The 12,256-nt window shown below is 38.0% G+C and overlaps 1 protein-coding gene across 1 annotated transcript; it reads left to right on the plus strand.

The window, feature by feature from the left end:
* Positions 1 to 4,713: 4,713 nt before the first annotated feature.
* Positions 4,714 to 9,313, plus strand: LOC140227283 (uncharacterized). The gene is made up of 4 exons (XM_072307706.1): positions 4,714 to 4,852; positions 5,830 to 5,944; positions 6,926 to 7,039; positions 8,838 to 9,313. The coding sequence occupies exons 1-4, from the start codon at positions 4,736 to 4,738 to the stop codon at positions 9,035 to 9,037; spliced, it is 546 nt and encodes a 181-aa protein (XP_072163807.1). The 5' UTR covers positions 4,714 to 4,735; the 3' UTR covers positions 9,038 to 9,313.
* Positions 9,314 to 12,256: the final 2,943 nt, after the last annotated feature.

Genomic DNA, 12,256 nt, shown 5'->3' on the forward strand with positions numbered 1-12,256 from the left:
CTCTCGGTCATCGATGGCGCGACTTGTAAAACATTTACACCTGTCCTAGCACTTTCTCTCTCTCACTCTCGCTTTCTCTCTCGCTCCCTCACTCGCACTCTTTGTCTCGTTATCCCTACACATGAACATGTTTGTCTAGTTGAATGACCGATAGGTGATGTACATGAAACAACCTGGAAATGCATTTTCAATGTGACAGTTGCATACACACGTGGTGACGTCACAGATTTGGCACTTTTCGTAGCCGCATCGAACTTTTTCCAGTGCTCAAATTTGGTAAAAATAAAGATTCTTATATTCAAAGCAGAGACAACTTTATTGCATGGTTTATGTCAGAAATTAATCAAAATAACTTTAAATGATGGAAAACAGTCAATTTATATGATACTAGTTATTTCCTATAAAGTTCTTCTTCAATATCCTTAAAAACAATAAACGAATCCCATCAATCTACCTCGAGGTTGCCCCTGATAGAACACAACATCCCTCTTTCGAAAATCTACTTGAATAAACTTTATGATGCATGCATCTGTAGACTATATTTCACTACGTGGTCAAACACATCTTGAGTCTTATTTTCATGTGCTTCACAAGAAATGGGTTCTATTTTCATGAAAATATGTTATTACAGCTGTAAATCAACGTCATGTCTGTGAGGCTTAATTGCTTGGTCCCAAATACAAACCATTCACCTATGCAATAATCATCACGGCCTGAATTCTTGAACAACAAGTGGCATCGGATTTCTTTTCAGTCACTGGTCTTGTCAGTACCATGAGTGATGATAATCTATCCCACATTATTTCTGGTTTCACTATACTAATGCGTTTGTTGAGTGCAGACAAGACATATTAGAATGTGTGCTCAAAGATAGTTTGTCGCACGTTTCTGGCTTCTAAACACTGTCTTGGCATGTATCATTTGTGCTGGTGGATGCATTGATCCATAAAAAATAAAAGACAATGGACAATAAAGATTATATAAAGGGAATTCCACAAAAATTCACTTTTTCCAGCAAAATGAAAGAACACTTGACTAACCGCTTTCAGAAAACAGGGGGATATACCCTTAACATATGTCAGTATCAAGTTGATGGAATGTGTAATTTTCATGAAAATTAGTTTTTGTGGAATTCCTTTTATATTTAGAATCTTTATAATATTATTGTCCATACATGACGGCATAACCTTTACTAGTCTCCTCATCCAGCGGTTCCAACTCCAAAACTTTGGAATATTCATAACTTTTGCATCAATATTATTGTCCGATTTTCCTCAATCTTTCACCGATGCGTTCTACTAACGTTTGTGCTTTCACTCAATCCACATTTCTCTTTGGGTTTTGGTTTCCAATAATGTTTTTACAGATTATACCAAATTTGGCAACCGCTTTTTGTTACACTGACTCTTCTTCTTGGGCCAACTCCAGAATTACTGATGGCCTTTTTAATCTGGACCTCCGTTCACACACTTCAAATATACCATTATATATATATATATATATATATATATATATATATATATATATATATATATATATATATATATATGTAATTGAAGATATAAGAGATTTGCACCTTCTCTGTCTTGGATCCGTGGTGTCTCAAACCTAACACGAATGAATCTACACCTGCACTTTTTGATGTTTGTAGTTTACACTGTAGCCTATTCTAAGCTGTTTTATATTTTGTATTTTCATGTAGAATGATGTTTTTTTATTACTGTAAGGCACATCATGGAAAGCAGTTTTACAAAATTGAACAGGCCAACCCTGCAGTATAAAATGAATAAGCCAAAATGAATAAATAAAAATAAATAAATATTACGCAACTCATCATTATTTTTCCCATATTAAATTGTACACGCACAACCTTTTGCACAAAGCACTGTTATCTATTCTGATCCTAAGCTTTGGACTAATTTGCCAATCGATGTTAAATCTGCCCCAGTTTATCTGCATGCAAGCAGATGCTTAAAAACACCTTCTTACATAAAAATTGATTGAAGATCATTTATTTCGCACTTACAAATGCAGTTATTCTTCTGTATAGTCGAAACGGTATAGACGTTCACTGTCCTCCGCATATCCTAATTTAGGGTTATTAAGGATATAATAGCCTACAACTCTCTCCGTTTTCTTCCTTTCCCATTTTCCTCTTGGTTTCTCATCTCATTCCTTCCTTCTATATAATTAATTATAGAATTAAGTGCGTTATTACTTTCACCATGTTCACTTAGGCCCTATCTGCATAACTGCGGTGCGTATAGCAGGGTCATCTTTATACATCATGAAATCGGAGATCACATCATAATGTTGAAAAAGGCGAGTAGAGCCGCCTTCTGCAATAACCTTTTTGTATAGTTTTCTCATTTTTACTATACTATGCTATTGTTATTATTTATCTAACGAATTCGGATTTGCTATATTGATAATAATGATAATGATAATCATAATAATATAATAATAATAATAATAATAATGATAATAATAATAACAATAACAATAGTAATAATAACAACAATAACAATAGTGTAGTAATAATATTAATAATAATAATGATAGTAATACTATTTATTTGCTTGATAATAATAATATTTTCCCGATATTTTATGGCGTTTCGTGAAGAGACGCATTACATAGTAGCATAGTACTTTGTACTCGGTATTGGGCCGGGGGGGGGGGGGGGTGACCTTGATGTAGTCCCAGACAACATGGTCTGCTATGTCAGTATGGGTAATTGCTTCAATTTTTTGATTGATATCCAATATGCACAAGTTCAAATAACGTATGTGAAAATGTTGATTATGTGAATAATATTGAATTAAACCGATTTCTAGGCCCCCGACGGTCCTGAGGGCACCCGGCCGTGGCGCCACCCTCCAGCCAAACGCGTAGGGAGTGAGAGAGGGTGTTTTCTGTCGTCTAACCGCGGACAGACCATGTGCAGCATGCTAGCAGCTTCGGCATCTAGAGCAACACAATCCGTCATCAAGCGTGCGTCGGCGTCGCGTCATCATAAAACTGAAGATCGTAGGGCCGAAGTCAGGGCTGAGAAGTGAGACGGAAGCAGAGCATTCATGAATGCGTGAGAACCCTTGGCCTTAACCCCACATTGGCGAAGGACTCGAAGAACAGTGGAGTTTGTAATGCCGTAACATTCTTTGTTATGGCAGAATTGTCAGGTGCTCTATTTGGAGATTTTGTGTACAGTAACTAGCTAACCCAAATAATAAACCCATAGGGCAGTGCAATAGCGGCCCGTAGTCCCTACTGTACGTGTTGGTGTCAGTGTGACATTGTTCGTGGTCGGAGCGAGCGCTACATTGTAAAACCGTCCCTTCGGCTTTGATAGGCTACTGGGTACCTAATGTCGTGATCTTTTCTTATTTCTAGCCATTACACGTAAGTGTACATCCATAGTATTAAGCCAATATCAATGTGCCTTCTCAATCTTAACTGCCTGACTACACTGGGTGTCTGAGGTGAAGATCTCATTCAACAAGTGTTTTGGTTTGGTTTTGTTTTGGTTTTGTTTTGTTTTGTTTTGTTTTGTTTTTTAAAGGATTATCATTGACAAAGATGGCCAACAACAAGGAAGTGCAAGCTGCACATATTTCAGATTTACATTGGATATACATTGTATGTGTAGATCTACGGGCACTGAGCGTACACTCGAGTCAAGGCGGCGCAGTGTGCAGTGAGTAAGCTGCTGATACTAGGTTTAGGTACAAAACAGGTGGACATGACAGAAAGGCTTTGGCTTTTAATCAGTATGTTTTAACAAAAAAAATTTTTTTAAAAGGTGACTTTTCAGCATGCTTGTGTGAGTGGAAATAGCTGCTTCGTGGAGGTCTTCCTCCGACTACTTTTCTGGTTAATTTTATGCATTCTGTTGAGCAATCCAGACATCTTTTTTTTTTTTTTTTTTTTTTTCTTCTTCCGATAAAGTGCTGCCCTCAAATGGTCGAGGATGAACGCACTGCGTTTTCTGTGATTTGTAAGGAACATTACACGCATGGTCACAATTTTGATTCAGCACGACAAAGAAATGAAATCAAAAACAAAAACAAGCTGAAGTGAAAAAAAAAGTAGATTGTGACACAAGAAACAGGGCTGCCAGGGGCTAGAAAAGTTAAAACTTAATTATCGTGACCACCAACAGGTCTTCATGCAGTCCCCACCCTACCACATCCTATCAAACTATGAACATCAGCTATGTGTGTCACAACCTTCTCCGTTAGCTTCTCGCTGATCATACCACAGAGACTCCAACCAAAAGCACCTTCTGATCTGGAGATTCTCCCGCCTGAAACCCCTAGCAAACGGGAGACTCCAAGTTGATGTGTGCGAAGCGTCAAGTTCCTAGGGTTCTAGATGCTCTCTGGTGCTATCTAAGGCTTATTTTTTCAACATACAATAGCAATAAATAAGAAATCCTTTCCAACGGGAGACACAGAGCCAGGGCGGGAGAACGGGAGATTTTGCAGAAATGGGTTTTCGGCGGGAGAGTTGGAGTCTCTGCATGATACCATAGGCATGGTACATGTGTATGTTGTGGCCACTTTCTACCAACAAGCAAACAATAACACCAAAACAGACACATGTTTACAATGTTTTACATTTTTTATGTCATATTCCTCTTTAATTAGCAGTATTTTCAAATATATTTGCATATTTACTTACCAAAATTCCAACAGGTGGTCAATCATCATCTAGCCCCTCTTTAGGCTTCCAGATGGTCATGAGTGGGGTAAAAAAGAGATTCCCAAGGGTCAACGGCATCTCCACAGAGGACCTTGCCGATCTCATCGAGCGGCAGGAAGATGCTAGGGAGAGGAGACTTGTTGTAATAGTAAGTACTTAGGCAAACTAATATATAATAAATCATATTTATTATGATTATGATTATTTGAAACTATCTGATATATGTTGAAATTGGGCCAAGACTGAATCAAGTGTAACTTCTAGTGATTTAACATTTTGTGAGAATAAACAAAAAACAGAAAACAAAACAAAACAAATGCAAATTGCAATGCGGTGATGATATTAGCAGTTGCTGCAATGTAAAAAAAAAAATCACAGTGATTCTAGCAGTACCGCAAATGCCCCCAGACATCCATTCATGGTCCTGTGCCCATAATGACTTCTGCTGATGGAATAGGTCATCACATAACAAATTCAGGACTTGTTTATTGAAATGGGCAGCAAAAATTATAAACAGATAACTATTCTATTTTTGTGCAATTTTTCTGCCCCTTGTATGCCCCACTCTGACTCAAAAGAAAAAAAAAATGTTTGTATGCTCAGCTGCAGTCTTTCATAAATTAGAAGCTAGGAAGAGGATTTCTAGAAATGGCACTCCCAGAATGAACTATTTTAACCCGTTTAGAACGGACTGATTTTGTTACAACTTGCATATCCCATAGACACTTGCCCGAGTATAATCGGGACTTGTCCTCAATGGGTTAAAGTCACCTTTTGTCCGTTTATCTATCCATATGATATGCCAGCAAAGAAAAATAAAAGAAAGAAAAATGAAAATAAACAAAACTTAGTGTCAGGTTACAATGTAGATGCCAGGATTACCTTATCAAGGGAGGACATTTCATAAGAATACTTCTTCCATGTGCTTGTATGAGCATATGACCAAGGGCTCTGTATGGACGAACAGCCCAAGGTCCGTTGTTTTAATTTTCTTACAGTGATTTCAGCTGCCCTGGGCAAGTAGGCATGGAGCATCCTGCCCTAGTTCAGATCCATCTCTCATCCTTGTACTCTTCATAGTCAATAGCTGGAATTTCTTTTAAATTCAACCTTTTCTCCTCCCAGGATGTCCGGCCTGAAGAAGAGTACAGCATAAGCCACATTCCTTCGGTCATTAGGGTAGACCCAGGGACTGAGAATATGGACATCGTCAGGAGAACTGTCCATGAACACCTCACAGGTGAGCAGGCCTGTTTGACTTTCACATGAATGATGCAGAAATTAATGTTTGTACATTTCATATGTGCCAGTTACTCTTTATCCCAAGTTTTGTAGATCCCCCCCCCCCCTTCTGTAATGTTTGTGTGTCCCTTTTTCAAATTTGAAAATTAAATTCCTTGCATTAAGCCGGTATATTGTAGATGTTGGTAATTCAGACCATTCTTCAGAATGATAAAACAGGAAACTTCTTAATGAAAGAGGGGGAATGAATGCCTACTAGAGATTTCCAGTGAATATTTTTTGGACCCACACAGTATTACGCAGTTGAGCTTTATGTTAGTGTCAGTAGTCCAACAGCTTGCATGCATTGTAAGTTATTGCACTTGAATAGTACGTTTTGATGCATCTGTGTTTGCATGTGTGCAGTTGATATACGTGTACTGATTGATATGGCGATGCCTTCAAACTGTCTAGCGTTCCTGACCATGTACGCCTATGCATTTGCTGATTGGTAAAACCCCACAGAATGATATAGAAGGATATAAGTTTATCAATTTTCAACCGAAATAGTAAATGATGACTTGACATTGTAATTTTCATTTTATCAAAATGAGAAAGGGTTTTGATTTCAGTCTTCATTTTCTATAAGAACTGAAATGGCAATCATCAAATCACTCAGTGCATCATAGGTAGATTGTGGGTTAAGAAGCATGTCTCACTAAAATAGAAAGTGTCTGACCATTAACAGATTTGTTAGATTTGTAAGATTTTATTGACTCTATCGACCCCCATATGAATACAAAAATATAAGTGATAATGTACATGTACATGTGAAAATAACAGATATATGAATAAATATGTTTACAAAACAAGACGTAAAGGACGTTTAACTACTCTACCATTACATGTACAAACATTCACATCTACTTTACTTTCTACAAAAATACTGTCTTTCTTCTTAAGCACAGCAGTGATATTTCCATAATCCTTCTTCCATCAGGAGATAGGAGGTCTGAACCAATCCATGTTGTGATGTACTGCTCACTGGGCTACAGGTCATCGGCTTTAGCAGAAAAGGTCCAGCGTTGTTTGGAAGTGGATGAGAAAAAAACAGGTTTGGTCATGCAGTATTTAACTTTTGCTGTGAAGTTTTTCATCAAATACATTTTGTCATTTTGAAAATGCATTGTCCCCAATTCACAAAGGTAGTTTGAATGTAGTCTGTGGATTGTGCAAATTCTGTCTGTGTGAAGGTGCTGGACAGATTGTGCATGGCAACAGACATCCAATAATGAACACATGCTGACACACACACATGAAAGTATGCATCCCTATTTCGCCTCTGTTTTCGCAGCTGGACTAAATTTTAAACCCTGGATTTTACATGAATTACCTTTGTGAAGTTGGACCATTGAGGCTTAAAGACTCATACCACATTTAATAGTATAATGCACTCTTTTGCAAAAATGAAACTCAATTTATAAAATAGAAACTAGATGCAAGCTATGTAGTAGCTTTCACTGTCTCAGGTCACTTATGATCCCTCTTTGAAACAGCACAGAAAAATCATATTTAGCTGCTGTTTTTCAACCCCATCTCCCCCCCCCCCCCCCACACACACACACACTTTCTTACCCTTGAACCCTGCCAAAGAGACAGTTGCAAAAGTTACTCATAGATCAATATAATGCAATTCCACATCCTGTTCATTTGGATGTAATTAGTACAGTAACATCAGATAAACAGAATGATAGAGGGTTCATCAAAATCAGATGTGAAATTAGAAACTCTGGAAATTGTAAGGTTTCACATGTTTTCAGTGCATACATGCAAACTACTCAGACTACTGTATGAGCTGTTATTTTCTTGAGGGTTTAATTTTCACATATTTTGTGAGTCACTGTTGGACCACCAATATAACAATAGGCAAAACTATTTCAGACTGACAGGCATTAGTGCATTTATGATAGCATCAGTGTCAAAATCGCGAAAGCAACATGTGGCAAAAATGTCTAAGACCCATTTACGAAACTATCTGAACACAAAAATAACAGCTTTAAGAGGTGATGCTCTCATAGACTCACAACTCTCTTATTTTCTTGAAGAAATTGTGCTTTTGAAAAATGGCAGCTGATACCTATCTCTCTTGGAAAGTCAATGTTGCTGTTAGAGTTATTATAGTATTAACCCTATTCTGACTATTCGACATTTTGCGCTACGATTCCGCAACGCGTAAAGATTTTGCCGCGTCGTTTCATGATTTTTTTCATTGAAGTCTCCCGCATATTTTGAGCCCAAATTTGCGACGTCCGGGTACACCGTTCTGAAATTACATAATGTTTTGCATATATGCATGTCATAAAGTCAACCCGAAAACAGCTCAAATTCATGATATTGTCATGCCATGAGGCCAGAGAAGATTCACAATATGACCTGTAGATGTGAGACAGACTTTCACTCATGCATAGGTTGATTCAATCACAAATGGTATCGCTCCAGCCAAGTTGACAGCAACTATTGTACTGCCCATGGTTATTCTTGAGCAATGGAGGTTCATTTGTGAAATTGTACTCTCTATTGATTTCATGTAAAAAAAAAGGGGGGAACACTGCAAATATTTGTGTACATTCTGCAACATTCTCATCTCGAAATCAGACTTGACAAGATTTCAATGAAACATGTACAAATTGTTTTCATCTGATTTTTAACTTTATTTATTCAAGTCAACTTAAGTAGAGTATGGAATTGGACTTCAGATACTCTTTGCTGAGACATATTATGATGAGGCAAACAACTTCAAGACCACCATCCTAGTACATGAATACAGCAGTGAGAGGCACTGGTACACATCTGTCACACACAAAAACGTATCAACTCTTATGCATTTTTTCTTGTGTTCCATTACATCTCAGCTCCAAAGCCTTCTTCGCACGGCTTCCTGTCAAACATGCACATCTACAACCTTGAGGGCGGTCTCTTCAAGTGGGCAATGGAGGAGAGAGAGCTGGTGGATCGCTTCCAGCAGCCGACAAAGTTCGTCCACCCGTACAACATCGTATTTGGCCAGCTGCTGAGTAAAGACAAGAGGCGGTACGAAGTGCCCCGAGCCTGAAACGAAGTGAGAGCAGAATGGTTTGTCGATCACTCTGCTGCATATTTGGATGGTCTGACAGCCTTGTGCACAAGGGTTTGTCAGTTACCCTTGTTATTCTGATGATCCAAGAGCTGTTTGTGGAATGATTTGATGATGGCATAGAAATCATGTTCTTCTCTGGATAATGGTATGATGATGATAGGATGCATTCAAATGTATTTTACATGACCACTATAAAGGATGCACTTAACCCATTGAGGATTAGCTGATTTTGCTACACCACACATTTCTTATAGACACCTGCCTGATTATCCTTGGGACTAGTCTTCAAAGGGTTAAATGCTTTCATACCCTTTTGCACATTACCTTGTGACAAGTAAACAGCATTGCACACTGTATTATAAAGTCCTCTCTGAAGGACAGGGGCAGTGAAGACTAATGTTTTCCCGTCAGGTATATGCAACTGCTGCTGCTCGACATGGACCGGGACCAAGGAGTTATTACTGAGTGGCCATTTAATCTTATCCACTGAGCCAGAATGGATCCTGAAAGAATGGAGTCGCTGATTTGCCACAAAATCACAGAAGAAGAGTGAAAATGAATGCATTGTATATGGGTGTGAGTGTGAGATGTTAAAATATCTTTGTAAATAGGAAATTATCAAGTTTATGAATATTAACCGTAGAGTACTTAAATGTCATTCCAAGTGCTATTATCAGAGAATATCAAATTTGCTATACCAAAATGTGCATTATTATTATTATTTTTTTTTTTTTTTTTTTTTTTTTTACAAATTAGTGTCTATCATATATTTATACACATTGTTTTTAAAGATGATGAATTCTTTAATATGTATAATCAAGTGCAATCTTCAGGGAATGTATATGATGCTGCAAGTCATAATTCATTGGCTTCCTTGGAAAAGACAACAAAATGTACGGGTCTAATATCATGTCATAAGTGAATCAATGCAAGAATTTGTTTGTTTGTTTGTTTTGAAATTTGGTGTAATCGTATCCCTTTAATAAGCAATTCCTAATGTAATGTGTCTGATTTCTTAATAAAGTAACTATTGAAAGGAATGATTTAATTGATGGGAAATCATGCTGTTATTAAGGAAACTTTGTGCAATTTTGCTGGAAAAAATTAGAAATTTTCAGTCCATACACATTTCAAAATTCTAAAATGACTGTGAATGTTTATGTAATAAAACCAGATTAGCTATTTTAAGATCTCGATAGGGAGTCAGTGTAAGATAACCAACTAAATAAATAAAGCTTTTTTTTTCTATATTAGTCTGATTTTGATCAAATTGTGATGAATCTGTATCTGTCATTATCTATGTGTCAAACAAACATTTTTCGCATGCAATATTTTCTTTTTATGCATGGTTGCATTCTCTCATCAGTCTAACTGGGCTATTTAAGACCAAGTTTTTACTTCGGGGGAGGGGGGTTGTCTGTTTTACACCCCCCTTCAGATCTCGGTCGCCAATGGCGCGATTGCTGCAAAATTTTGCCTGAACATAGAGCTGGATGACAACTACAAAATTGTATGGTTATACAATAGAAATATATATATTTTTTTCTATTTTTAACTAATTAATCATTCAAATCAACTTCGCCTCGTTGAATAGAGGGCCTCAGTCTTTCACCTGTGGTGAAATCTTGTACCATCGCACTTGTGTCCATTCACTATTTACATCAATATTCTACAATATACAAATAATGCACATTACAGAGGGCGTTGATAAGAATTATCTACCCAATAGTACCTTTGGAACGGTCTGAAACATACGAAGCAAAGCTGAATATGTTTTGGACCAGATAAAAGCAGATAAAAACATCTCGTACTATGTAAAGTTAGTGTATCTATCAAATGTTATGCTGCTCAAGCTCAGTTCAGTATCAAGTCTATCGATGTATTGAGGACAGATGATGAGCAATCAACTCAGACTTTAGCGGAGGAGACTTCTTTGCAATCCCGCGTGCTGTTCGGCCAGGCACTTTGGTGTGTTTCCCAGTTGGTTTTGCCTTGAAAGTTTCCTCCATGATGTCCCACACAAACTCATAGCTCTTGTCCTCATATACCTTCCGTGGCACCCATTTTTCCATTGCTTATGGACACACAACTCTGTACTGCACGTCTCCAAGTTGGCTGGGTCCTTGAGGTCACTGGACTGTTTTTCGTTTACTTCTGACATTTATGTCGTGGTCCATGTTGGTCCATTGCATTCTTGCGTTCATCATGGGCTCCTTGAATCCCGTCCGCTTTGTACAATACATGTACTTGAGCCCGAGCGAGTGGTAGTTTTCCAGCTCTTCAGTATAGTGTTAGAACTCACTCAGATGTTGAAAGTCCTTCAGGAGCCTCTTGTCTCGGATGACACTCTCCAAAGCCTTCAACGCAGAGTTGCCCTTTTTTCAGCCACCTTTTCTTTCCCAGCTACGTCCACGTCCATTGGATCATGACCACAGCCTGACACTGTGTCTTCTGAAAGATGTGCCCATTGGTGATGTGATAGAGAATGCCCTCCCACAATACAACAAGCTTGTCTGCATTTTTGTCGCAGTTCTTGACGCAGAACCAGAGGAGGTTCATGATGGAGGGTATCCAGGCGCTCAGTTCCTTGTTGTTTTAACCTTTGGCCATCTTGTACAGCTTCTTGTTAATAGACTTACGCTGATGCCAGATGTCAAATTGATGTTTGACCTGAGGGTAGTTGTCCTTTAGTTCCTTCCAGATACGTACATGGTGGTCATAGTGATGTTGGTTGGAGTGATGTTATTCTGGTTGAGTTCTTCCATACAGCATTTGAATCCTTTAAAGGGGATGGCTAGTAACTGATCAGTGGGAATCAGTGGGAATACTGGGGGATGATTGTTCCCATCCTTGTGGGATTCATTTAAGAGTACATCATATATCTATTGTTCTGTGAAAATTATTTGCTTCAGAATGGTCTCATATTCAAGTAATGTGCAGTTTAACGTTTCCAGGTTAGCATGCCTGTACAGTGACAGGGCATTAAACTGCACATTACTTGAATATGAGACCGTTCTGAAGCAAATAATTTTCACACAACAAGAGATATATAATGTACTCTAAAATGAATCTCACAAGAATTGGAACAATCATCAACCAACATTCTCTCTGATTCCCACTGATCAGTTACTAGCCATCCCCTTTAAGCTCCAAACGAACAGGTTAGCTTGTGTCCATTACTGGTACAACTTTTTA

The sequence above is a fragment of the Diadema setosum genome, chromosome 4 (assembly GCF_964275005.1).
Source record: "Diadema setosum chromosome 4, eeDiaSeto1, whole genome shotgun sequence".
In the NCBI taxonomy this organism is placed as follows: domain Eukaryota; kingdom Metazoa; phylum Echinodermata; class Echinoidea; order Diadematoida; family Diadematidae; genus Diadema; species Diadema setosum.

Excerpts from the sequence above, each read along its gene's own strand:
- LOC140227283 (XM_072307706.1), top strand. The coding sequence starts at position 4,736 with ATGGTCATGAGTGGGGTAAAAAAGAGATTCCCAAGGGTCAACGGCATC. Across the intron at positions 5,945-6,925 it reads TGTCCATGAACACCTCACAG|GAGATAGGAGGTCTGAACCA; the intron begins GTGAGCAGGCCT and ends TTCTTCCATCAG. Across the intron at positions 7,040-8,837 it reads AGTGGATGAGAAAAAAACAG|CTCCAAAGCCTTCTTCGCAC; the intron begins GTTTGGTCATGC and ends ATTACATCTCAG.